This window comes from Glycine soja, chromosome 4 (assembly GCF_004193775.1).
Source record: "Glycine soja cultivar W05 chromosome 4, ASM419377v2, whole genome shotgun sequence".
NCBI classification, from domain to species: Eukaryota; Viridiplantae; Streptophyta; class Magnoliopsida; order Fabales; family Fabaceae; genus Glycine; species Glycine soja.
The window spans coordinates 3,584,524-3,611,770 of record NC_041005.1 but is presented as its reverse complement, the minus strand read 5'-3'; the positions used below and the strand labels follow the sequence as shown (position 1 = coordinate 3,611,770).

The following is a 27,247-nucleotide window of genomic DNA, read 5'->3' as shown; positions in this document are numbered from 1 at the left end:
CGTAAAATATTTTTTAGTTCCATTACAGTAAAATTGAAACCGCAAAAAATCAGTCAGTTGAAACTAAAAAATTATTTCACGAATTCGATGACAAAAAAATTTATAATTTGGAAGCCTAAAAATGACAGATCCCAAAATTTAAGAGATTAAAAATACTTAAAAAAAACAACCAGTTTTAAAAATAGATAACTATTTTTTGAAAAAGGTTAAATTAATACGAATATATTTGATATTTTTAATTGAGTGATTCATCTGTAATCTTGTATTAGTTTTTTAATTGGCTATTTCTGTTTAACTATTGTTACGAGAAATAAATTAATTATATGTGTCAATTGTGTGATACTGCAGTAAGATTGTTGTGGGATGGAGTTTGGACAGATTTATGAAAAAGTACTTGAGTCTACTGGATTCATAAAGATGAAAATATTGATTGAAGAATCTAATTGATAATACTGAATTAAAAACTTGCAAATGTAAGAATATTGACCTTACATTGAAAAATGTGAATACTTATTACAAATTTACAAAGATGACAGTATCAGATTAAGGAAATAAGCAAGTTAGTGTCATTAATTTTCCATAACGATAATTGGACAGAAAAGTTCAATTAAAAATTGAATATAAGTTGATAAATCTAATTAAAAAAGCAGTTTAGAAACTTAATTAAAAACTATTAAATAATTCATGAACTTACAAATAAATTAAACCTTTTTGAAATTGATAAACAAAAATAGCCTTTATTTTCTCCATTAATTTTTGCTTGTAAGTTAAAAATAAAACCCTAAAATTCAAAGATTTATTAAATATCTTTTTTCCAATATAATAAAATGAGAAAAAAATTTATGTATTGATAATATAAAAACTTTTTATATAGTTATTCAATCACAATCATAATTTATTATATATGATAAATTTATTAATTTTAAAATAATTTAAATAGTAATTATGATAATATAAAATTATTTTACATAATATATATATATATATTAAACTCATACGTGTAAAAAAAGTTACTAGTTAAATAAAACATTTAAAGGTAGTTAAACTTTCTTTGACCATCATCTTTTACTAGGATGGATTATCTCAGTGTATGTATTTTAAAATTTTGGGTGAATCATAAGAACATGCGTATACTGTACGAAATTTGGCACTTTATGAGGCTGTTGCTATGGATGGATCTCACGGAACATCGAAAGTTGTTATGAATGAACAAGTTTTCTCATTTTATTTGTTGAAACAGAAATGGCCATGTTTGACTGGTCAACCGATCATGGTCACGATTTCCGGACCCTCCGGCATGCTATGTATTAAAAGCCCGGCCCGATTCACAGACTTCAGGTTAAGGAATGGCCCACTTACCCGACCCGCAATGGGCTTTTCTCCACGCGCCGCAAAGCTCGCGTGGCTGAGACAGTAGCACTCAAAACCCAAAGACTTTATGGGTCAAACTGAAATCAAAACATGATCCTCCTCAACACTCACCCAAGCCAACATCACACCTTGAACACCGAAACATAACAACAACAACACACTCACTCACTCACTTCCTCGGAACTAAAATCTCGCCTTTTCTCACTAATCCAAGACAACATAATCAATGTTCCCAAATGGTAACCGCTACAACAGCTCTAAGATCTCCACCTAAACTCTTCATAGCCTCATCTTCCTTAATTCTAAACTCTCCTTAGGTAAAGTGGCTTAATCACTCAATCTTATAAAACACTTCAGAGACGACTTTTTCCGCATTGTTGTTCAATTGGGTACCCGAATCTCTTTTCAAAAAAACTTTTTTTCTTCTTCTTTCAAATGGATGATCTTTCATCCAGCCTTCTGTGCCAAGAAAACGAAACGTGTTTGGAAGAAGGAGGTGAAGAATTAGAATACCAATTCGTTGGATCACAGCATGATTGTGGGGTTTCAGAGGATGAACATGTGGGAATTTTGATTGAGAGAGAGATCGTTCTTGGGTTCAAAAAGGATGAAACTATGGTGATTGGGGACTGGGTGAAACGTGCACGCATGGAAGCAATCAATTGGGTTCTCAAAGTTAGTCCAACGACCCATTTTTTCTTGTACTTTCCATTGAGCTTCATTAATGAAACTGCATTAGGAAAATCGATCTTGATTTTCTTATTTTTTTCCTTTTTAATTTTGTTGTTCATTAGACAAGAGCAACACTGGGTTTTCGCTTCGAAACGGCTTATTTGTCAGTCACATACTTCGATCGATTTCTTTTCAGACGGTCCATTGATGTAAGCCAAAATATTATGCTAATCTTACAATTAATGCCAACATTGAATCTTTGATCACTCTTCATTGATCTTAATTATTCCTTACTTACCCTTTTGGTTGAATGCCACATTTTGTGCAGAGTGAAAAGAGTTGGGCAATTCGGTTGCTATCAATTGCATGTCTCTCTCTGGCTGCAAAGATGGAGGAGTGCATTGTGCCGGGGCTATCAGAGTTCAAATTGGATGATTATTCCTTTGAGGGAAAAGTGATTCAGAAAATGGAGCTTTTGGTGCTCAGCACATTGGAGTGGAAAATGGGAATCATCACTCCATTTGATTTCCTTTCCTATTTCATCAGAAAAATCTGCAAAGAATCCCCACCAAGTCCTATTTTTTCCAAGACCATGCAACTCATCTTCACCACAATGAAAGGTGAACCCTGAGCACTGGAATTTCCTTTCAATCTTTTTTGTCTTTTAAGTGAACTTTTTGACCAATTTTTTCAATGTGTCATATTTCCACATGCATTTAGCAATATTTGTCCCCTTGTGCAGAGGTCAATTTAATGGATCACAAGCCATCAGTTATTGCTGCGGCAGCTACTTTGGTGGCAATGGATCAGCAATTAACGATAGATGCGGTGGAGTTGAAGATGAGTTCAATTCCACAACATAGGCTTCTAGAATCTGTAAGTTCTGTGTTTATTTTTTTTAACTTACACCAAAACATATTTTAGCTAATATGATACTGTGAATTAATTTTAGCCTTTTTTTGTTTTTTTCTTCTTAATAGAAAGATGTATTTGAGTACTACAATCTAATTCAAAGATTATACGAGGAGAATACCAAAAGCGACACGCATACGCCAATTGAGATGACAGAGAGCTCCCGAGTTACTTCTTCTGCAGCAATGGCAAAGAGAAGAAGACTCGCATTCAGTGATGATGAAGGAAGTAGTCATGGGAAGGGACCGGGCTAGCAAAAAATCCAAAATTTTGAATTTTTTTAGGGTCTAATTATTTTTGTGACGATTATGTATTGATATTCTTGATTACTTCTAGCACTAATCTCACCCAGAGATAGAGGGAGTGAAAAGTGAAACGCACATGTATTAGCATTGATTGTGACTGCAAGAAAAATTGTTTAGCATTGATTTGATGTCTTCCTCAGAAAGCAGCAAGGAAAAGAGGAACAAAGGGAGGAAGCAAGAATAAAAATACATGTATTAGTTGAGATGTTCAAATCAAATCACAACAAAAGCCAGGTGCTGATCTAGAAAGCTGCAGAATCAGAAACAGCAAGTTAGGACTTAGGCCATTGTTTTTCCTTTTTACCCCTATATTTTCTTGTGATTTTTCTCCATTCTTACTGTTATTATTATTTTTTTTGTTGTTGTTTCGGTTAATCTTTTTAACCTTCATTGCCTATTCGCAACGGATTTTGTTTTGTCATATCTCTTGCAACCTACCTTTTGATGGATGCTTGGGAAGTTTAGTAATGTCTTCAAAAAGGCTGAAAGGGGGGCGAGAAAACTCTGTTGGTGTGTTTGGGTGCATGCATGGTCTGTGTTGCATAATGGCCATCACAAAAGTTTTGTAAGGATGAATGTGATTGGATTTGTTTGAATGTCTGAGACTACCTTTAAGGCGGGACCTACCCTTTTGCCTGCAAATTTTACATGGCTTCGTTGTGTTCTTGGGTCATGAAACCCGAGATAATAGTGTTTGTGGAACCAAAAGCATTCCTATGTTGATTATGCTTTAAAGCAATGGACTTTTGTATCCTGCCAGTTTTATTCTATAACATCCTAAATTTGGTGTAGCGAGTGTTTGATTTCAAAGTTCAAAAATTGATTGAGTCTAGAACTGATTTTTTTGAATAAATTTATATATGTTTTAGTTTTACGTTGGTGAAAAATTCAAAATTAATTCTGAATTAAAATAACTTTAGAACAATTTTTTATATTAGATCTAAAATTTTATATTAAATTTTCCTCTTAATTTGATTTTATATTAAAAATATCCAAACACAAACTAAGTACATATTTGGATTGATGCTGTCAATTCACATACTCATTTTTTCGGGTAAAAAGGAGTAAAAGACATAGAAGTTACTCTTTTACGTCCTTGAGCTACAAACATGTTATCAAACACTTTATGAATCACTTTAAAATCAATTTTAATCAAAATTAATTTTATAAAATCAATTTCATTTTAAAAAAAAAGTTTTGTAACTCTAATCCAAACACACTTTTAGGATTTTACGACGGCATTTATAATGAAAAGAAGAAAATACTGAACTTAAAGAGTGTTTTGTCCAAAACAAGTTCTTTTACTTGGTTGAGATAGAGAAGAATATCAATGCATTCGGTCGCTTGCATACCTGTAATATTTGCAAATTCGACCACTTATTTTTTGGGAAAGACATAGGACGCTTGCATACAGAAGTTTGTTTGTTTATTTCATTTATTTGATTACGAGTGAGGAAGACATTTTGTCACACTTGAAATTGACTCTTCCACGAGTTTGATATGACTGTAAGCCCAGGGTCAGATACCTAGTTGCTCCTTACTCCATAGTATTGGAACAAACAAAGAATGATGAATTTAGAAATGTTGAAGGGTCAACTTGAAGTCCGTGAGAAATGATTGGTGTCAGCGGTCAAAGTAGTACTTCTACTGAACAAGCTGCATAGGAGAAGCATCTTCGATGTAGATGGTTCGTGGTTGAGCCAAAAAAATAACTATTTATCATGGCTTATTTTACTAACTCAACCAGAGGTTGGTTTGAGATGACACATGATCTTGGTATATACAAACGAAGAACCCGTCTAATGCGGCTTCAGTGTGATATGACTGTAAGTACACTCAAAACCGTGCCCACATGAAATTAACCGCCAAAACATCACAGACACCGATACGGTCAACAAGTTAATAATAGTAACAATAAACCAAATACAGTGCTCCCATTTTAGAAACAATAAAAATTTACTGCCTAATATTCAGCGTAGAAGACAAAAAATATGGTCACCAGAGAGAGAAGTTCAGCTTATCCTTTTTTTTTTCTTTCATTACATTATACCTCCTGAACTCATAAACAAAAAAATAATATTATATTAAATTTAAATATAAACAAATTCATTAATTTTATTTTATTTAATATTACTATTCTTAAAACATTTTTCATTTAATTTTACTTTTATTTTCAATAATTTTTTATCCATAATATCAAGTTCTAATGAAAGATATTTTACAAATAACTTAATTTTTTTATTTAAGATTAATAAAATTAAATAATGTCAACTAACTTTTTTAATTAGTGTGAAATTAATAATTATATATATATAATTATTTATTATTTTGTTTCTTATTAAGGGTGTTTGACTATCATATTCATGTTCTTATAGTTTACGTTAACTCTTCTCATTAACCATCCATCAAAGTAGATTTGCTAATTTAATAAATAAAGTTAATTTGTTAATAGCAAGAGATAATCATTAACCCCATGTACTAAGAATGAAGTTAAAGTAGGAAAGAAAGGGTAGGGACATTAAAATTTGCATTTGAAGTTATCTTTTAACCTGTTTGTAGCCTAGCCTGGTAAAAGCACAAACAAGTTAAGGTAGATCTTGTAAGCTTATCCAAAGAAAAAAGGCAGATCTTGTAATGAGCTGTGTAGAAATCCTTTTAACGGCTTTGTATTTTAGTTAGTTCAAGATTAAAATCTTGACCTGCTACTAATTCCAAACAATCAAATAATTTTGTTCCAACGGCCTCAGCACTGAAAATTTTGAGTGCCGAAGAAAAAATATTAAACCAGATATACTAGCGGTAGCTGCCCAATTCATAGAACAATGTACATTGTGCTGAACTAGAGCGAATGCAATTCTCTCGCAGACCTAATGAACTCCCATCCATTGAGTATCTTACACTCTGAGAAGCCAAAGTTTGCGTCCATAGCCACTGCTCTTCTGGTCTTCACCAACAAAATAATAGGCATCCACGAATTTTCCTGGCTAACTGCATAATCAAAATTATCTTCAATCATACAAGGGAACCAGCCTGCCAGGGAAGAATTCTGATAACGATACGGCAAAGCACGCACACTAAATAGAAAGACCTTCACTTAAACATATCCATGTTCATTTTCCATCATAGTAGATGCCTACCCAATACCTCGAAGCACAAGAACTTTCCCAGTTATAATTGCGCAGTGGTAACTCAAGCAAGTATATTACTCTAGTCTAAAATCCCTAGAAATACGAGTTGCTTTCGCAATTACTACGAGCTACGAGGAGGAAAATGTTGCATTAATTATCTTTATCATTTTAGTTTTGATACATGGTCATCCACAAAGAGTTCAGCGTGAGCTGAAAATCCTAATTGGCATTATCAGAAGTTTTGGTATCCAATCTCAGTTCCTAGAAGAATCCAGCATGGATCCTACATTAAATACCAGAAGCAACCAACGATTGAACAAAGATTCAAAAAAGAATATACACAATAAGCCTTTTCATAAATAACTCTTCTATTCTATGATTTGGACAATTAGGAACATTACAAATGATATCAGAACATACCTTTCTCCCAATACAGTGTGATTCGAGGACGAATCAAGCGAAAGTTGGTGAGCATGTAATACTCCGAACGAATCACATCGGAATGAGAGAGATCCAGAGACTGTACACGTGTGCGACTATATAGTTGAGGATGACTTAAAGAAATTAATTGATATTATCTATACTGATAAGATATATATACTTTTTGTTAGCATATCACTTAAAAATTCCATAGTTAAGCGTGTTTGACTTAGAGTAGTTATGAGATGGGTGACCAGGAAGTTTCTCAGAAAGCGTGTGAATAAGAACAAAACATGCTAAAAATTCTTGTGTTAGTTTATGAGAACAGTCGATCATCCTGAAAGAAGTCGAGTGGTGTCAGAGTTGGTCGTCAATGTCTCAAAAAGAACTACCTACAAAGGATTTTGACTAATGGAGGGTTCTGACCAATGAGGAGTTAAGTGAAGTGTCATCGTATGAAATATCGTAATATGTGAGTCGTCGAGAAGTTGACAATGAGGGATGTTACAAATGGTATTAGAGCAAACTTTTCTCCCAGTACGTTGTGGTTCGAGAACAAATAAGACAGGAAGTTGGTGGGCATATAACACCCCATACGAATCACACCAGAATGATAGGGATCCAGAGTCTGTGCAAGTATGAGACAGTACGGTTGAGGATGACTAAAAGGAATTAATTGATATTACCTATGCCAACAAGATACATCTATTTTAGTAATTTATCACTTAAGAACTTCACAGTTAAGCGTGTTTAGCTTGAAGTAGTTATAAGATGAGTGACTTTTTGGAAAGTTTCTCGGAAAGCGTATGAATGAGGACAAAACATGCTGAAAAGTTTGGTATTAGTTTGTGGGAACAATCATGGATCCTGAAAGCAGCCGAAACAAATTGTCGAGATCTCGAAAAGGACTACTAGATAGCCGAGGTCTTCGAAAAGGCTACCCACAAAGGGTTCTGATTGGTGAAGGATTTTGATCAACGAGAATGTTGAGTAAAATGTCAACGTGTTAAGTGTCATAGTGTGCAAGTTGTCAAGACATCAACAAGCAAAGATGTTACACTTGACGAGGCCACTACTGCCAATGTGGTATATATATATATATTGAAACAAACTGAAATTACAATCTGTATACTTCAAACTCACCTCCTTATATCAAAGGGTTTAATTTAAAGAATATAAATTATTTTGGCTGTGTTTGATTTAGAGGAGATAAATAGAGAAGATAAAAATAGAAAAGGGATAATTTGAAAAAGGAGAAATAGAGTAGAAATAAAATTCAGAGTTGAATTGTTTGGTTGAAGAGAAATAGTGAAAATAGAATGCTAAATATATGAAATTGTTGATTCACCCTTTACAAAGTAGGAACGCACAACCCTCTCAATTATTAGGTAGTGGAAGACCTTTACCGGACTACAAACATCCCCCGGTGTGAGGATAAGGAATTAATGATCTTTTGGATTTTTACGAAGTAGTGGCATGAGGATAAAGCCGCAACTTTTGACAATCACCAGGCACCGGCAGCACCATTGTTATGTGCTCAAAACTGATTCTGGCTTCGAGGGCCAGTGCCTCCTAATAGAATAAAGAAGAAGTTTTGAAGGTAATTTCTCATTGATACTGCCTTATTACAACATTCCTATATTTATACTGATAATGGAATAACAAAATTTGTAATTTTGTGGTAGCAAAATCCTAACAGAATGAAAATGCAATAAGGAAATGGCAGACAAAGCAAAGGTGGGAGCCGACAAGGGTGCCAGCTTAGCAACATTCAGTTAAACGAAATTAGTGAGATAACGTGGGCGAATTATTTGTCGTTTGGGTCATGTAGTGCTTGGTAAGGTACCCAACTGATTCTTCTCTCTCCTAACATTCCCTGACCCATCAAAAACACCTTGTCCTCAAGGTGTTGGGGCTTCAAACCATGGCTTCAAAAGTCAAACCATGATCCCAAATTAAAATGGGTGAAGGAATGAGTGAATGAAGATTAGTGTTGTGGAAGTAGAGTCATTTGGTGGAGTCGATAATGGCGTAGAAGGTGAGGTGGAAAGGGTGGTCAAGTTCCTTGTCTCTTACCTTGGCGGCGAACATGACGGAAGGGGATAAGCGGAGGTCCGAGGAGAGGATGCGGCGGCTTGAAAACTCTGCGCGGATCCGGTGGATGGAAGCCCAAAGGTGGCCGTTGGACAGGCGAAGCTTGCTGTTAGCGAGGAGGTGGATGACAGCAATGGTAAGCGGAGTCGGCAAGGGTGCGGGATGTTGCTGCATGAGTGCAGGGCGTGGAGGTGGAATCGGCATAGGAGGCGGAGTCGGTATGGGGGTGGCTGGTGTCGGTGACTGCACAGGGGAGGAGGATGGAAAGTGTGGAGTAGGATTGCAAAGGTTCAATCGCTGAAGAAGGTCATCCAATTTGGTGGCCATGGTATCTATGTAACGGCGAGTTTGAGTTGACTGGAGGTGAGTTCCGCGATGGCTGCTTCAATGCGGTCCATAGCGGAGTCAGCCATTGATGCTCTCAACGAAAGCACCAAATTGTTATGTGCTCAAAATTGATTCTGGCTTCGAGGGCCAGCACCTTCTAACAGAATAAAGAAGTTTAGAAGGTAATTTCTCATTGATACTAATATTGGAATAACAGAATTTGTAATTTTGTGATAGCAAAATCTTAACAGAATGAAAATGCAACAAGGAAATGGCAGACAAAGCAAAGGTGGGAGCTGACAAGGGTGCCAGCTCAGCAACATTCGGTTAAACGAAATTAGCAAGATAACGTGAGGGAATTATCTGCCGTTTGGGTCGTGTAGTGCTTGGTAAGGTACCCACGAGCAGCAGCATATGGAAGGAGACAACGGAGGCTGCTGGCTGGGTTTACAAAATTGAGAAAGTGAACATACAAAAGGGTAGAAAAGTAAACATGGACTTGCTCACTTTTGTCACGTGATGAAGCATTAGAAAACCCAACTTATTTCTTTTGTAAATAACCTACACCAAACATCCATCCAAAATTCCATCATTGCCCCTCCTTCCTATATCACCGCTACCGAACACAGCCTTTGAGATTTGACAACAATCAAGCAAATCTAACACCAACAACAAATGCCAAATCTAGCCTCTTGTTTGTCAGCCCATGGAACTTCATGCATATAAAACTCTTGTTGGTTTAATAGGTATCTTTTTAAAGAGGCTAGGAGCAAACAAGAGCCTTGATTTACGTGTGAGAATAGAGAATGAGCAAGAATGTACCTAATTTGTCTGCACTGATTTTAGACAGATCCCACAGGGATCATCTTTAGAGCTGCTGCAATTGGCATGCCAAGGACTCCAAAGAGAACACTACCAAACCACTGTTTCAAACTAAGTGGAGATGTGTTTGCAAAGGTTCCCAAGAATTCAACAATTATAATTTGGAAGACGACAGTGCAAGTGAGGACAGCTACGAAGACATAATTCTTCAGTATACCTTGAAAAACATTTACCCTCTCCATATCCCTCGAACTAATCTCATTGAAAACCTGTCAAGATATTTGATCATAAAAAGCACAATCAGAAAACATATCCAGGGAGTTTCACTACTCATACACTCAGATTGGCCTTTAGAAAAGTACTTGACCACAGTATCTTAATATTTCAAAAGTAAGAAGTCAGAACATCATTTTTGAAAAAATATTGTTAATATTTTATAGTTGACAAGAGGAAAACATACTTCCACTATCTGCATATTACAAAGGTAGAAAGAGAAGGCAAAACAAACTTGTCTAGTCTGAACATGAAATCATATCCAGAAAACAAGCATTCTGCATTCAACACAAGATGGTACAGAATTTAAATTTGCCCTATGAGTTTAACAAGAAAAAGAAATGGACAAAGCAAAAGAAGTCAGCAACTTGAACAAAAACAGATATCCAAAGCCAGTGAGAATTTGCAATGGATGTAACTTTTTTCCTTTCAATTTCAGGAGCATATTAGTGAAAAGAAAGACACCAAGTTATGTCCAATACAGTGATGGCTTTAACTTTACCTGACAGAACACAAACGAGTTGAAAATAAGTGTATTCAATATCAGATCAGAATCTGGTCCATCAAGATGAAATGTTACTTTTCCTCTGGTCTGGAGGAACCATATTACAACAAATTGGTATATAGACTGCCCTAAGATATTCCTCCACATCACATTACTGATAAAGTTTCCTTTCCTACCAACAGGTGGTCTTTTCATCAACTCATCGTTAGGAGGTTCAGTGGCTAGTGCAAGTGCTCCAAGAGTGTCCATGATCATGTTGACCCATAGAAGTTGAACCGCAGTGAGGGGAGCATTTCCTAGTAATTCATATATGATGATGGGGAAAATGAGGAAAAAGGTAATAAACTATTGCAAATAAAATAAAAGGATAACTTTGATTAGGAAAATAATAACGGGCAGAATCACAATTACCAGTCAAACAAGCAGAAGAGAAATTGACGATCAAAGCAACAACATTTACAGTTAGCTGAAACTGCACAAATTTCTGAATGTTTATGTAGACCGAGCGGCCCCATTTGGCTACAGTTACAATAGTTGAAAAGTTATCATCTAGAATTATTACATCGGCACTTTCTTTTGCTACCTGAATTTGACAAAAAAAAAAAAAGAAGTATAAAATATATCATCAAGTACAATTTGGCATAACAATAACTCCAAGGACCAAGACCTCTGCTAGCAACCAATGAAACGGTCTGAAATCAGAGTATTATAAATACAAAGCAAAGCATTTGGTTTAGCTTATTTTAAGGAAATAATAACTTCTTTTTGCGACTTCCTGAAATAGATTTTAAAAAATTATTATTCCCAAAATTAAAGATAAAACAAACATACAAATCAAAGAACTTTACATATAGTCCAGTTGCATTTGGAAATAAAGACGGTGAGGCATACACGCCAAATCCAATTATCTAATTCCCCTGTGAAAAGTAGAACCAAATATAACATCTCAAACAAAACCATTCGTGTTTTAAAATTTCTAGAAAAGAAGAATTTTACTAAAACAAGATCAACATAGGTGTCTTGGCATACCTCAGTTCCAGCAATGCCCATTGCAAGTCCAATATCTGCTTCATGAAGTGCTGGAGCATCATTTGTACCATCACCAGTTACTGAAACAACCTCTTGAAATGTTGTCCTCAAGTGTTTCACCAGGGTATGCTTATCCATGGGTGAAGATCGGGCCATTACCTGCAGATATAGACATATCATAAAATGATTGTAGAAGAATTTCTTCATAGTGAAGAGTAATGTAGGTTCCCAAACCCTTACTTTCAAGGTTCGAGAATCACCCAATATATTCTAAATTCTAATAGTCCATCACTGGCATCCATTTATTACAAATATATTAGTTTTAATGATAGTTGGCATAGATTTACATAGATGGGAAGATTTAAATTAATAAAGTGTGATTCACAGCATATATAAAGCAGGAACAAGCAGACCACTAATCTTGCATTAGGCTGTAAAAGAAAATATCAAACTTCAAATGGGAGGTTTGATGAATTGTTCTTTTGAGATATTGGCATGTTCTTAGCAATCTCTAACTAGACTTTTCAAGTCCAGGACAAGAAGTGAGAAGCCATAAAAATTGATTAAATGACATGTATGTACCTGAATTTTTGGAATGATATCAAGCAATTCCACCTCACTCTTCTCACGAAATTCGGGGCCTTCAATTGCAATACCATCTGTTAAAATTCCACATTCTCTAGCAATAGCCTTTGCTGTATTTATGTTGTCTCCAGTAACCATCCTAACAGCAATACCAGCTGACCTACAAATGGCAACAGACTCTCGAACACCAGGGCGAACTGGATCTTTAATGCCTACAATTGCTATAAAAGTGTAACCCCTAGTAGGAATAGGAGTTCCAACAGAAAATTCATCATCAATATCCAAGTAAGCAAGGCAAAGTGTTCGGAGAGCTTCACCAGCAAATGTTTCAATCATATTATTCAAGTGATTTATGGAGTCTTCATTGAGGGGAACAACCTCACCACTTGAGTCAACAACTTTGTCACATGCAGCTAGAATTATTTCAGAGGCACCTTTGCAGTGTGCTCTGAAACCACCATCAGGAAGCTGGAGAACCACCCCCATGCGCTTCTTTGTAGAATTAAATGGCTCAACTTTCACAAGTTTTGACCTTTGTCGTTCCTTTAGAAAATCACCACCAAGGGACAGCCCCAATTCCAAGAGTGCAGTCTCAGTTGGTGATCCTAGAATTTCGATCTTCTCATCTTTGTTTTTGACAACTTCTCCTCCAGTGTTGTTAAATATTGATTCAAGTAGAACTGCCAGAGCAGAATCATGAATATCAGATGAGAAATCAGAAGAGACTTTAGAACCATTTACTTCTTTAATCTTCCCACATATGCAAACTTTTACGACAGTCATATGGTTAGTAGTTAGTGTGCCAGTCTTGTCACTGCAGATAGTAGTGGCAGATCCCATTGTCTCACAAGCAGCCAAGTGACGAACAAGTGCCTTATCATTCATCATCTTTTTCATTGCAAAAGCAAGGCTTAATGTTACAGCTAAAGGTAAACCTTCAGGAACAGCAACAACAACAATAGTAACAGCAACAGCAAAGAATTCCACAATTTGCATTGCATCATCACCAGACCATGTCCATTGGGATCCTTCTCGCAGCTTGCGGCTAAATAACCCTTGGACCAACACAGAGAAGGTCACAACTGCAAAAAAGAGTCCTATTTTCCCAATAATGGTAGCAACACCATTGAGCTTTACCTGCAAAGGTGTTTCATCATCTCCCCCTTCACTTAGAGTAGCCATTAGTTTACCCCACTGGGTCCTCATTCCAACAGTAGTCACAAGCATCTTGCATGATCCATCTTGAACTTTGGTTCCAGACAGAAGAAAAGGATTAAGTTCACTGACATTCACCGGTTCACTTTCTCCTGTCAAGCTTGATTCATTTATTAACACAGAGAAACCAGACACAAAAAAGCCATCTGCAGGGACCTGATCTCCAATATTTAGATGGACAATATCACCAGGAAGCAGATCATATATTGAAAGCTTCTGCCTACAACTATTTCTCGTGACCTGAACTGTAATTTTTTTCTTCTCTTTATCGAGATCCTTAAACTGCAGTGATTGTCTGTAATCACTTGTGGCAGTGACGAACACTACAAGCAATATGCTAGCAACAATACCAATTCCATCCTGTGCACCCTTGGGCCACCCTTCCATTATTATACCAACCACCAAAGAGACCAAGGCACAGACCGCAAGTATCATGAGGGTTGTATCTTGAAGGGCTTCCCATACAAAAACCCAAAATCCACGGGCTGGACTTTCAGCGAATTTATTAACTCCATAAATTTCTTTTCTCTGATTCAGCAAGTGCTGAGATGTTGATATCCCATCATCAACTGAGGTATTGAGTTTGCTTGTGATAGCATCAACCCCACCATGACTTTTCAACTTCTTCAAATCACGTCCCTCAACAATTGATCCCAGCTCATCAGCACAAATTTCAAAGCCTGCAGTTTTAACTTCTTCTGGTACAGTGTACTCAGTTGACAAATTTAGACCTGGAGGAGCAAAGACTTGCTTATTGTGTAAAAGTGAAAACGTCACAATAATATCAAAGCTCATGCAGGTTGACTTTCTTACCATGGATAAACTGAAGAGCAGCTTGTGAAACCAACACTGCAACTCTGAATTTCTCCTGTAATGTATAGTGAGGGCGGAAGAATTAAGAAATTATGGAATTAAGCTATTAGAGTAATCTTGGAATGTACCAGGGCAGTGAGGGGACAAGACTTGTTTATTTATTCAGATTCAGAAAATCGATGTCTTGGAATTCGAAGTGTTATCCGCTCAAACTTAAGTATGATTGCTGAAATATGTAAAGAATAACTGGCTATGCAAGTTTGAGAACAATTGGTAATTTATCACCTACGATACAAATCACAGCCAACGGTGAAGCATAGGATGTTCTTTAACTGAAGATTGCACTTTATAGTTATTCATTGTCATTTGATTATTATTTGTTTATTACCCTAAAATTAAAAGTCATTACTAACAGAACCCCAAAACCAAAACAATATGCAACATAGACTAGTCTTAAAAACGTATATGGAAAGAAAAGGAAAGGGGTAAAAATTGGCAATAAAATGGACCAATGCAAGCATAATGTTTAGACCCACAGCTAATATTCATTCCATTTCCTTCTTTTGCAGACAAAAGGATAAGGGAAGAACAACTTGGCAGTTTTCAAGTAATTCATATTCAAGTAAAAGGTTCTTTATCTCAGTCCAACCAAGCAGAACTGCCAAGCATAGTCAACGTTATAAGTGCTTGGCAACAACGATACTATCCACAGCCATGCCACCAGAACTACCATAAGCATTAGGCATCAACTTTAAATTTCTGGATCAAAGTAACCAATGCTATCTCTACTGGTGTTGAATTAGCATCGAGATAACTTGATTTTAGGAACCATTTTAATCACCGATCATTCCGCTAACAAAAAAAAAATGTCTGGCTCAACTCAAACCATATATCATCAGCCCTTCGTTTAAGATAATCAAAACAATAAATACACTGATTTACCATTTCAACTTTCCAGATTAATTATAAGCACTTAGCATAAAAGCGTTAAAAGAGTAAAAATATGCATATTTGCGGACAGAAAACGCCAAAACCAGGACTGAAAGTACATTTCAGTCTTGGCTTGTCTTGATCTGGCAGCAGGAGAAAACGAAAAGTAAAGTGAGGGAGAAAAAGGTAATAAAAAAATAAAGAAAACCTGATTGGAGCGTCTAATAGCCTCAGCTTCAAATCTCTTGGAGAGATTAGCAGTGAAACGAAACCTCCTCTTGTGATTCTTAACAAGCCAACAAGCCTTCCTCCATCTCTGAAGCGCTTCTTCCGATGAGTTCTTTGGTTTCACATCTCCGAAATTCTCACTCAGGTAACTCTCCATCTATCTCTTGCTTTCAACTCAACTTTCCACTTTAACTCATTCAACCACACAACAAGAACAAAAAGTGTTTTGGAACGAACTAAGCTTTTTTGAAGTACGTTTATTCTTCTTCCGTTGGTGGAAAAGTGGGAGAATATCTGCGGAGACAGTAAGAGACTTGAGTTCCAAGAGAAAAAAGCTTCTTCTTCTTCTTCTATTCTATAGACTTGAAACAGAATCAGAGAGACACGGCAAACAAGGCACAATCGTCAACTTCACTAACTCTAACCCACGCTTTACTCTCCCACGAACACTGTGTGACTCTGGTAAAAATTAAATAAACTTAAAAACAATTGTATTATAATATTATATGCAGATCTGCATCTACCTTGGTATCCCTAATAATAAATCATGATTGCGATTTTGATGCTGATTTTAAGTTCAAAAATAATTTTACAAGTTATTTTTTTTAAGTAGTTGAGTTTTTGTCGAAATATTATTTATGATTTTAAAATATTAATTTTTTTAAAACTCTTTATTGAATATTTTTTTAAAAATAACAAGAATATTTTATTTAGTAATAAAATTTTATTAAAACTATTTGTTACACTTTCATATATTTTACATAATGAATGGTTTATTTTTCAATAAAATGTGTCACTTTCGAGTTTCAAATAATTGTTTCTAAGACAAGATTCAAATACTTAAAATTGATATTGATGTTAACATTTTCTTATAATTATAGTAAAAATTGCTATTAATTGTGCATGAATACTGAACCTAACAGCTGCCAAAGTAACTAAACCTAACTCTTAGGTTATTTTCCTTCTAGTATAAAAATAAAATATATTAAATATCCAAATAAGAGAAAAGAGAGGGAGTATTTTTTATAAATAAAAAGTTTAGGTAAGATGAGTTTTGTTGTCTTACTAGTAAAAGGATAGAACATCTCTTTAAGTTTAAATAATAGTTATAATGATATTTATAGAATGTTTATCAATAAAATTCTTATCAATAACTAAAATCAAATTCACATATGAGATATGAGTATTTTTTTATCAATTAAATCAATATTTATTGGTAAAAGAATCAGAGTATAAAAAAATATAATACACTCTCTAATATGTTTTCGAATACACATTCTCTTATTAATTAATATTTATTAAAAAAATATAAAATAAGAAAAATATTTATTAAGGAAGATGTGAGATCTATAAAATTTTATAATTTTTAATAAACTTAATTAAGAAAAAAAATAGGTTTAAAAGAATGTGTAGTATTGTTGACATTTCTATAAAAAAAAATATAAAATTAAGTTTGATCCTTAATCCAGAATCTTCTAAATGAAAAATTAATCATTAAGAAGAAAGATTCAATTAAATTTACTAGTCAAGTTTTCTAATAAATACTACTAAAGAAAGAGCGAGTTAGGTTCCAAGATATTAAACAATAAAACAAGTTGAGTTTATATTTTTACATTCTATTCTAATTTAAAATTTTCATCCTAATTCATTTTTATTTCGTTTCAGCCTCTAACCAAGCACGCCCGAGTGGAGATGTGAATTGTGAGAAATGAAAGGAAACGACGTTAGAAGGAACCATGCGGGACAGCGCATCCCATGTCAGACATGGGATCCTCGCTTCAATTTTTCTTATTTATTAATTATTATTATTCCAGAATAAAGTATGAGTGAAATACATGTAACAAAAGTGGAATACATGTAACAAAAAAAATAAATGTGAAATACGGTATAAATTTAAAAAACTAACAATAACTTCTTTTCAATTTTTCTATTGTATAACTAACATAAATTAAAAAAACACAATATAACTAATATTTTTGTTTGTATTAAAATTGTTTTAAATTTCTTAATACGATTTTTATGTTATTTTATTTATTAATAATATATATAAAATATTTAAAAATTAGATATAAATCAATAATGGTATCTTGAATTTGTAGATAAATAACTAAATAAAAAAAAATTAAAAAGTGAACAACTTTTTCTAAAGTATAAAAAGGGTGGAGTATAATACCAAAAAAAAAAAAGGTGAGTATGTATGGCGCCTTTCTTTTTTCTGATCAAGTAAAGTATATGCATAGTTGCATACACAATGACAATGCAAAACACGCCTAAAAGTATAATATGATTATTTGTATGGTTTGGTAGGAACTGACTTTTACACCTAACTAAAACCAGTGACATCTAGAATAATTTAGAAGAAAAAAATATCATTTATAAATGTGTGAAAACCCTCATAAAATTGAATTTCAACATTGTCTATCTAAATTTTTCCCATGCGCTCTTTTTCTCCTTCCTCTTCCATCAGCAGGCATATATGCATGTGACATGTGACAACCCTCATATGCATGGAAACCCCTTTGGATTCGTTTCTCCATTCTTCCAATCCCTCTCATTGTATATATAGTAATGTTTTATGCTGAAATGGATGCATGTTAGCTGCTTTCAACATTTCTAGCTAGCTATATTGGACTTTTCTTGACTCCACTGTCTGTTTTTATTTCTTGCTTCACCTAATTATTTCAGTTCACTTTCATGTTATAATTTTACGTACTCATGCTTCAGCGATTTTAGCACTAGAGAAATTCAGTCTGCTGTTTTAATTTCAAACCAAAATTCCAATATATATGGCCTATTTGTTCGATGACAGAGACCTTGACTTGAATATCGATGGTGAGTCAGCAACAGTTTTTTCCCCCCTTGATGTCTAGTTTTACAACAATTTAATTTGCTAATTAAATTTGGTCTGGAATTTTCACACTGGCGAGGGCTTCATTCATGCTGTTTGAAAAATCTCGCCCCTTTTTTAGGACTCTATCCTAACACTGAACCTTTTCAATATCCTCGTGTTTGACCTGTTCAGTAAAGGAATAAAGTTTTTTTTAGCTTTCCGGGCACAATTTATACATACATATACATGATTGGCGGCTGAGCTATAGAAAATTACTAAAATTATAAAATATTTTTATATTTGAATTTTAATGAAGTGTAGGTTAAAATTATTTGTTATTTTGTTCATATAAATTAAAATCAATGTAATATAAACATTTTAAAATACACTAAATATAAATAATTTAATTTAATTTAAATAAAATTTGACATAAACAATCTTAATAATATATAAATATAATTCAAGTTATAAAAAATGATGTAATAAATATTAATATTATAATGTAATTTCATCTCATATATATATATATATATATATATTCTGAATGTGAAGGGCAAAAGCCCTGAAGTGTATTATTCTAAACATTAATGAAGTACAAGAAAAACAAATTATAAATACGGGTCTTTCATTTAACAAATTAAAAATATGATAAAAGTTATAGTATATTGTAATTTATAATACATTTTTATCATCTCGTTTCATTTTTAAAAATATTTAATAAGGAAGTATTATCTTAATTATTAAGATGGTAAATCATTTAAATTGAATTAAAATATTAAAATAACAATTATTTAAAAATGTCTATACTAATTAAAATTTACCTAACTAAATGATCAAGTATGGTTTTTTATACTATTACTTTACAGTTTTCACTGATCAGTTAGTTAAATAATTAATTTTATTTACTATTTTTAATTCGATCAACTAATTTAATAACCAATTTTTAATCAGCTTATTTACGAATTTTACGAAATACATGCTGGTTGGAAATAACGAGATTAACTGTAACAGACTCAAAGGGGGTCGCTTTTTCTTTTTCTTTTTCCTTTGTTCTTTCTGGGGTCAGGAAAACCACTTTTTATTGGTCCATGATAAAGGAAGAAAAGCAACTGAGCTGGCCATTTAGGTTCAAGACTTGTGAACTATGATGCTAATTGGATGGGCTGAACTTTAACATGTGAACACAAAATCCTCATTTATTATTTTGAGGCCGAATTCCTCGTGTTTAAATTTTAAGAGACAATTTTTTACTGCCCCAAAATTGGAGAAGCGACTAAATTAAAAAGAAAAAGTAAGTTAGAGATTAAATTAATCAATTTAATAATACATGGACCAAAATTAAGTTTGACAGAAAGTACTGGGATTAAAATTACTTTTTTCCCCATAAGTAAATAGAAGATTTTTTTTATATAAGAGAAATAAATAATTAAAAAAACTTTGATTCTATAACTATTTACAATTTCTTCTGAATATCAAATCCTTATTAAAGAAAAGTAACTACTATCTCATATTTTTATTAGGACAAAATAAACCAAATCTAACAGTTAACAAATGGACACTTTTCAAAATAATATTATTTATAACTTTGTTCCTTAAATGTTCAATATTTAATAATGTAAATTGTTAAAACCCCACAAGGACAAAATCTTGTAGGACACAAATTAGTAAAAGAAAAATAGTTCATTCTACATTATTTGAACTATTATGCACTGTATAATATTTTATTAATATTTGAACTATCATTTAAAACCCCACTTATAAAAAACAACGGAAAAACATGATTGAATGAAATTATACATTGTATAATAGTATTTGATTAATATTTATTTTAAAGGAATGATATTGAGTCATGTATGTCCTAGTCGCACTGAATAAATGCTTAATATCAAAACAGAAAAAATTTCATGTCCATTGAAGATATAGAATGGAAAAGAAATTCAGTAAAAGAAGAAGAATGGAAAAGAAATTAAAATTTAAACGCTAACATGACCATGCTAAAATTGAATACTACTATACAGAATTGAGTGTTGTTATGCCAAAGACAAGTTACAGCAAAGTCGCAAAAATTTGATTTTGCTTTCATTTTATTTTTAGGCGTCAGATTTATATTGAAACATGCCTTGCAGTAATTTTAACTACAAATTAAACATGCATAGCATTGTATGAACTTTCAGTTACTTGTAATCTTGTATTATATGCATATATTTCTTGCTCAACCATTCATTCCATTACATGCCTTCAAGCTTCCCTTTAATTCCCCAATTAAGTGGAACTTCGACATCTCTTGCGATGTTTATAAGGTCACAAAGGTGGAGAACTCTTAGGATTGAGATTGAGTACGAGGTCAAGTCCATTATAAGCTATCGGAGCGTACATCCACAAATCATCAGAGCTTAAAAGCTACAAAACATTAATTTTTTTCCCAAAAAAAGTTAGTTCGATCGTATAAATGTTCCAAAATCTTTTTAAGAAAATAATCACTTGTCAATTTTACGCTATTTGTCTCGTATTACCTTGTTCTGGAGCTGCAAAAATTTCACGTATTGGACTGCCTCTTCAAGCATAGTGCTTATATCAACCTGCGTGACCATACATGAAATAAATCTTTAGTTACATCGATCTCCAATACACTCTATTCTCCAACCAACAATCCCTTAAAATGAAATTTTTTTAAAAAAATATTATATTACCTTTGTTCCGTTGGGGACAAGATTTTGCAGAATTCTTAGCCTGTCATCTATTCTTTCTCTTCTTTTCTTTAAGATTCAAAACAGACAATATGTTAAGTATGGTATCCAATCGCATCGCACAATTAAAGCAAGAAAGAAATTGTATTTCAAGAGAGTGATTAATTACCCTTGCATAAAGGCTCTGAGGATCTGTTGCTCCCTTACTAGCTTTTGTTTTCCCTTTGAAGTTGAGAGCAGAAGCATTATCATCCTCTCGAGTGTAACTACTAGAACTGTGTCCATCTGAACCTGCATTAATCTCTTCTGCCTGGTTCCCAATTTTGTCAAGTTTCTGGTTCTTCATGCAATGCTGCTCCTGAAGTTGGAAGCCACACGCAAAATGTTACAAATTCACTGCTCCAAATACGAGTTAACAGAGTTTAGATCATATAGATAAAGCTTACATCTTTTGAAACACGAGGTTTTTTGTTACCATTCCCATGTGAGTTTATTTTATCTTCTACATGCACTTTGAGTTCGGGCATATGATCAGACATCCTTTTGAACTTCAAATGTTTGGCAGGAAAAACATTCTCTGATTTGTCACTTCCCTCATCTTCATTCAAACTGGCATTCTCTTTCATGACAATGTCAGATTGGACAAAAGAGCCAGGGTTTTTCTCATCTATCATGCAAAAATCCATGGATGTACTATTTGCTAGCACATGATCAACATGACCAAAATGGTAGTTTGTATGATCCTCCGGATTGGCCATGAAGACACTATGGCCACAACAAGTGCTATTATTGTGACTGCTTTCTTGAGAAATATACTGCAAACTAGAGTTGTGAGAGTCAAAAGAGTAAAACATATTCTTATTTCCCCCAACATCAAGAGTGGAGCAAAACATGGATTGCATTCCAACATTCCCATCATCTTCCTCAAGTAATTGTGGTGAGCAATAATGGGCTTCATTGGCCAACATTTTGCCAAAGCAATCCCGTTCTCCATCAGGGAAGGCTCCAACACCAGGTCCCATTTTCTTTTCTGTATGCTTAGAAGCCTATGGTATTCTTTTGTGGTCTAATGCCACTGCAAAGAGAAGCTAATTGATGCTTGGTGCTTCAGCAAAAACTTGAGACATATTTATACCCAATTCCAAGAAGAAAAAAATGTTGGTACTAGAATTGATTTCCTCTGCAATCTTATTTTAATTAGTAGTCATTGTCAGGGTTGGTCCTAGTTTCCTGTAACTAAACTCAGGAGTCCTCTGTGCGGGGCCTATGCCAGGTACACGACAACTCATACGGGAATTAAAATTCATGCCATGATAATTTAGAATAATGTTACTTGAAACACCTTAGACTCAATAAAAGTTGAAACTGTCATCAAAAGGGAAGTTGGGGTCTAAGCTTAATCATTGAGAGATGGCTAATTGTGATTAATAAGTCTCTTGATTAATGGTTACAGCAGATTGATAGCGACCTTGTTAGAACTCAAGAAAGCTCTCTTAAGTATTGTTGTAGGAACGTGGGAGTCTCCATGAATGTATAAACAGAAAAAAATTCCATCAAGAAATAAACAAAAAGCAGTTCATGGGTGCCACATTGTGGGGATGAGTCAGACATTCTTTAAATTGCTTTAAAGATCGACACATCCCCCGTGAACCTCGCTCGTTGTCTCCTGTATATAAGATTAAGATTAAGGATCAATGTACACTTCGTTCTATGGTTAATACCCAATATTGTAATGACTAGGGTGTAAAACTTGTACAAGCTGCAAACGGCCTATGATTGCCCAGGTTATTCAGCTCTTGCCTTCACAAATTCATGTCACCAAGATCAATCACAAATTTGTTGGTGTGTGTTTTTAATTTCGTAAAAATATGATTTTGTTTAATTTTAATTTTATAATTTTAAAATCTTTTAAAAATGATACTATTTATTATCACTCAATTATAATGTGCCATTCATCTAATTATGTTATAGCAATAATCTTTTTTGAGATGACATATAATATAATAAGATCAATTGCATAATGCATCAATGATAAAGATTTAAGCAAAAATATTAGTAAAAATCAAAATTAATAAATGTTTTTAATAAAAGATAAAATAAAATTTAAAATATTAAATAAAAAATATTTATAAAGATCACTAAAAAATATTTAATCCTTATTTTGTCTAAAAGTGAGAGAGGATTGTGCCAATCATATTTTAATAGATATCTTAATCATAATATATCGCAATTAACTATATGTTTTGTCTAATATTTGGGTATAATAAGTTTATGCAAGCATTTTTTTTGACATGTCACTCATAAAAATAATATATATATATATATGGGATGATTCAAATGAGAATTTTTAAAATAAGAACAATCAATTACTCTCCTTGAATTACAATTAAGATAGATCTAATAAATAAAAATCAAATCCAATTAAAAAATATCACAATTCCTTTCCCTTTTATGATCAACCATCCTTCTTTGTGAACAAATTGATCCTCCTTTTCAATTCATTCATACCACAATATATGTTCTTCTTCATTTATGATTCTCACTATAGTATCGCTTGAGTTATTTATGATCATTTATAATTTATCTTTCATTTTAATTCAAGTGGCACTATGAGGGTTCTAGATGAAAAAGAACAAGTGTTGTGGCATGAATGAATTGAGAAGGATGATCGATTGTGAGAAAAAAAAGAATTGATATATTTTTTAATTAGATTTAATTTTCATTCATTAGAGTTATCTTAATTGTAATTTAGGGGTTGAGATTGATTTTTCTCATTTTTCATTTTAAAACTTTTCTCATTTGAAGCATTATATATATATATATATATATATATATATATATATATATATATATATATATATATATATATATATAAATGCTTTTTATCAATGTGATTTTTTATTTCGTGTTATTATTTGTAATATAGACTAACATTTTAGTTTGTAAATTAATAAATATATATTTTTAGATAATTAAAATTTATAATAAAAATTATTAAAATATAATTTATATTATATTTAAAATTCATAATAAATTGTGATATAAAATTATTTTTAATTATTGATAATTAAAAAATATTAAATTTCAATTTAGAGATAAAAATTAAAGAGTGGATTGGAAGGCGTATATGATTTGAAAAAAAATCAAATATACAAATAATGCTAAAGGAGAATAGTATGAGATGATAGAAAGAATATTTTTTTTTTAACAATTACAGGAACATCGCGTATGAAATATAAATCCAAAAGAAAGAAGATACTTCAAGACAATGAGAAGTGAGATTATTTTTTTTTAATAAAAAGTAAGAATTTTATTTTCTAAATATAAGAGTATATCTGATGCAACTAATTACTACTTTGAAACAACATCACCTTTCATAAAGTTGATATTAAGTTCTTTTTCTTGTATATAACCATTTGATTTCTTGATAAAATTAGAAATATTTTTATAAGTTTTGGTCCTTTAAACTGAGACTAATTATTGAGACTAAATCACCGTTAGAGTTCATCAAATCCAGGTGGTTTCCCCATAAATATTATAGAGTAAATTAGCTAAATATCTCAAAATTGTCTATACAAATAATTAGCATGTAGTATTAGCACACACACAAAAGTATTGGTGGATCATTTCAGGGCATAATATAGGTTAGATGTCCCTTCAATTTTTTCCATTTGCAGAAAGTACAGCATAACATCATATATTCTTTGGGTCTTAATCCTTCGATCCAATAAATATTAAAAATTTAATCTATAAATAAATAAAATCTTACCAAAAATTATTTTTATCAAAAATCAAACTTAATTTAAATAATTTAGCTTTAACATATTAATTACTAATGTGAAATTCCTTGATTCTAGGTAACATCACATAATCCTTCTCGTAATTAATTATAGTTTGGGTTCAAATTTGGAGTCCTTATGATTTAAATGATTCATTATGACCCTTACGTTTCTTTTTTTTTTTTTTTGAAACATGACCCTTACGTTAATATATAATAATCATTTTGCGCGATCAGGATTTCAATCTACATCCCCTTCAAAACAAAGACTTTGGGGAAAATAAAAATCCAAACTTAGAGCGTGGTTTGAATATTTTTTTTATCGTTAATTATGACAGTAATATTTTCATTCAGTCACCTTGATTTTTCCTCCTCAAACTTGGGTTTTGTTCTTACATGAATTTCTCTCTTCTCTTTCTTGGGATCAACACATGCATATTTCTTCTCTTTGGCACAGTCAACCTTTCAATTCTGCATCAATATGAGAATATACATAGTACTCCGTTTGACGTCACCTTCTTCCCTTAAGAAGCCTAACTCTGCAACCAATGACCTTAATTAAACAGCATGCACAGACAATTAATTCGTCATTCATTTGTTAACATTAATCTTTTTAACATGCAACGAGCCAAGCAATATGTTTGACTTGATACAAATTAATTTCGACACTTTAATTTACTGGCGCTTTCTTATATTTTCAACTTTTCATTAAGATCATAAAAATAATTCGGAGTAGTTGGCACTTGGCACAAAATGGTTCTTTGCGAATCGTAGAATTGTATTAAGGATATGTTTGACTCAACTTTTTTTTTAAAGATAAAACTTAAAATAAGAATTTAATAAATAAAAAGTACAAGTTGTTTGCCATTTTTTTAAAAACTTAAAACTCCTTATGAATTAAAAGTTATTTCGACGTAAAAAAAGTTATTTTTTTAAAATATTTAAGGCTTTGATTTAAAATTAATTCTTTTGTCCAATAAAAAAGTATATGTAAAACGTAACTTAATTTCATAAAATTACTTTAATGATAATAAAAAATAATTAACCTACAAATATTTAAAATTTTAATTTTTAAAATATCAAAATTTACTTTAGTAAATAAAATTTTATCTTAACGGTTTTTTTAGAAATAATAAAAATCTCAAGTAGGAATTTGGTTAAGAAAAACACTGGTGGAATATTGAAACAGTAAATTGGGTGTTTTAACTTACGAGAACGAAACTTAATAGGAAAAAAAAAACATGCATGTGTTTTAAAAATTTTAAAAGCCATTTTTTTTCTGCAAAGTTTTTAAAAGCCATTAAAAACATAAATAAAAGTTGGAAATCGAGGGCCGTCCTCCGTAAGAAGTTAGCGAAAAGATAACAAAAAGCTAGTCAAGATAACTTAATTTAAGACAGCAGAAATTAAGCTTTATATTGAATTAATTTTTAACACAAAGCTATTATTTATTTATTTTATGTAAAGAAAAATAAAGTAATTTTTTACTTTCCTCTCCTGTTTTCCTCTTATAAGGTGTGTTTGGGTGAACATTTATGAAATTGTTATTGATTAAAATAGTAATAGTTTTAAATTTTTAAAAGTTTATCTTGTTTCTTTGGATATTTTTTTTCTCCATTTGTTGTTTAGTCTACTTCACCTCTCATTCAATCTTCACTAAAGGTGGTAAAATGAGCAATTGGCTGACCCAAAACTACCAAATGAAACACAAGTCTTTAACTTTAATTTTTTGTTTATAAATTAAATTGAATTTAATGTCTATGCATGATAAGTTTTTATCACTGTATAAAACTTGCTATACTGTCACATGACCCTTTTTCTCAATTAAATTTAGGGCCTTTTATGTCCTAATAACAGCTTATCTTTGATAGTTTTATAAGAGCACACCCGGCAATGGTGTTCGAGTCTAGTAAGCTTTAATAATAAGAATGTGCACCGAAAGGAGCGTTTGACATGTTTCAGTGAAGCATCACCCGCTTATTAAGCATTCATCTTAAAAGTTTTTATGGGCCCTACATGTAATATTAAAAAATAATAATAATAAAAATTGTCAGTATTCGTTAATGTATCCGTTGACATTTTCTATATAATATTGGATGAAATATAACGACAAAAGGTTACTTGAGGAGTCTATTTAGTAATATATCAAAAAGAATTAAAATATTTGTTGAAATAGATAAAATAATTATTTAAATATAAAAATTAAAAAAAATAAGTGATGCATAATTAAAATGCAAACAAAAGGAGATGTTAGATATTGAGAAATCTTCCAGAAAGTTTTTTTTTAAAAATAAGCTATTATTTTTTATAAAAAAAAAATACC

General features: G+C 32.4%; 3 protein-coding genes across 6 annotated transcripts; 1 reads left to right on the top strand and 2 right to left on the bottom strand.

Annotated features, from left to right (window-relative positions):
* Nucleotides 1-1,460: 1,460 nt before the first annotated feature.
* On the top strand, nucleotides 1,461-4,055 carry LOC114408768 (cyclin-D5-1-like). The gene is made up of 5 exons (XM_028371929.1): nucleotides 1,461-2,046; nucleotides 2,166-2,252; nucleotides 2,372-2,663; nucleotides 2,786-2,919; nucleotides 3,024-4,055. Exons 1-5 carry the CDS (start codon nucleotides 1,807-1,809, stop codon nucleotides 3,207-3,209), a joined length of 939 nt encoding a protein of 312 aa, XP_028227730.1. The 5' UTR covers nucleotides 1,461-1,806; the 3' UTR covers nucleotides 3,210-4,055.
* Nucleotides 4,056-5,860: 1,805 nt separating this feature from the next.
* On the bottom strand, nucleotides 5,861-16,097 carry LOC114408767 (calcium-transporting ATPase 1-like). Of its 4 annotated transcripts, none has more exons than XR_003665933.1 (9): nucleotides 15,610-16,097; nucleotides 14,472-14,526; nucleotides 12,441-14,389; nucleotides 11,859-12,017; nucleotides 11,241-11,412; nucleotides 10,827-11,125; nucleotides 10,052-10,320; nucleotides 6,809-6,924; nucleotides 5,861-6,248 (listed from the first exon to the last, which is right to left on the bottom strand). XR_003665933.1 is itself a non-coding variant. In XM_028371928.1 (8 exons), exons 1-7 carry the CDS (start codon nucleotides 15,784-15,786, stop codon nucleotides 10,072-10,074), a joined length of 3,060 nt encoding a protein of 1,019 aa, XP_028227729.1. In that variant the 5' UTR covers nucleotides 15,787-16,096; the 3' UTR covers nucleotides 5,861-6,248; nucleotides 10,052-10,071. The 4 variants fall into 4 exon arrangements, 1 of the variants encoding a protein (XP_028227729.1); XR_003665932.1 differs by having other exon boundaries at nucleotides 6,809-6,908; XR_003665934.1 differs by lacking the exon at nucleotides 5,861-6,248 and adding an exon at nucleotides 6,534-6,671 and having other exon boundaries at nucleotides 6,809-6,908.
* A 4,382-nt stretch (nucleotides 16,098-20,479) lies between these two features.
* Nucleotides 20,480-22,230, bottom strand: LOC114408065 (transcription factor bHLH85-like). Its single transcript, XM_028371191.1, has 5 exons — nucleotides 21,593-22,230; nucleotides 21,316-21,504; nucleotides 21,150-21,215; nucleotides 20,973-21,038; nucleotides 20,480-20,859 (listed from the first exon to the last, which is right to left on the bottom strand). Exons 1-5 carry the CDS (start codon nucleotides 22,166-22,168, stop codon nucleotides 20,761-20,763), a joined length of 996 nt encoding a protein of 331 aa, XP_028226992.1. The 5' UTR covers nucleotides 22,169-22,230; the 3' UTR covers nucleotides 20,480-20,760.
* Nucleotides 22,231-27,247: the final 5,017 nt, after the last annotated feature.

What these genes read in the sequence shown, in the direction of transcription:
- LOC114408768 (XM_028371929.1), top strand. Translation starts at nt 1,807, where the DNA reads ATGGATGATCTTTCATCCAGCCTTCTGTGCCAAGAAAACGAAACGTGT. An exon ending in CAATCAATTGGGTTCTCAAA is followed by an intron (nt 2,047 to 2,165) that starts GTTAGTCCAACG and finishes GTTGTTCATTAG; the next exon opens with ACAAGAGCAACACTGGGTTT. An exon ending in CATCTTCACCACAATGAAAG is followed by an intron (nt 2,664 to 2,785) that starts GTGAACCCTGAG and finishes CCCCTTGTGCAG; the next exon opens with AGGTCAATTTAATGGATCAC.
- LOC114408767 (XM_028371928.1), bottom strand. Translation starts at nt 15,786, where the DNA reads ATGGAGAGTTACCTGAGTGAGAATTTCGGAGATGTGAAACCAAAGAAC. An exon ending in TGCTCTTCAGTTTATCCATG is followed by an intron (nt 14,390 to 14,471) that starts GTAAGAAAGTCA and finishes TTGCTCCTCCAG; the next exon opens with GTCTAAATTTGTCAACTGAG. An exon ending in CTCTTCTGCTTGTTTGACTG is followed by an intron (nt 11,126 to 11,240) that starts GTAATTGTGATT and finishes ATGAATTACTAG; the next exon opens with GAAATGCTCCCCTCACTGCG.
- LOC114408065 (XM_028371191.1), bottom strand. Translation starts at nt 22,168, where the DNA reads ATGGGACCTGGTGTTGGAGCCTTCCCTGATGGAGAACGGGATTGCTTT. An exon ending in AACCTCGTGTTTCAAAAGAT is followed by an intron (nt 21,505 to 21,592) that starts GTAAGCTTTATC and finishes TTCCAACTTCAG; the next exon opens with GAGCAGCATTGCATGAAGAA. An exon ending in CTCAGAGCCTTTATGCAAGG is followed by an intron (nt 21,216 to 21,315) that starts GTAATTAATCAC and finishes TGAATCTTAAAG; the next exon opens with AAAAGAAGAGAAAGAATAGA.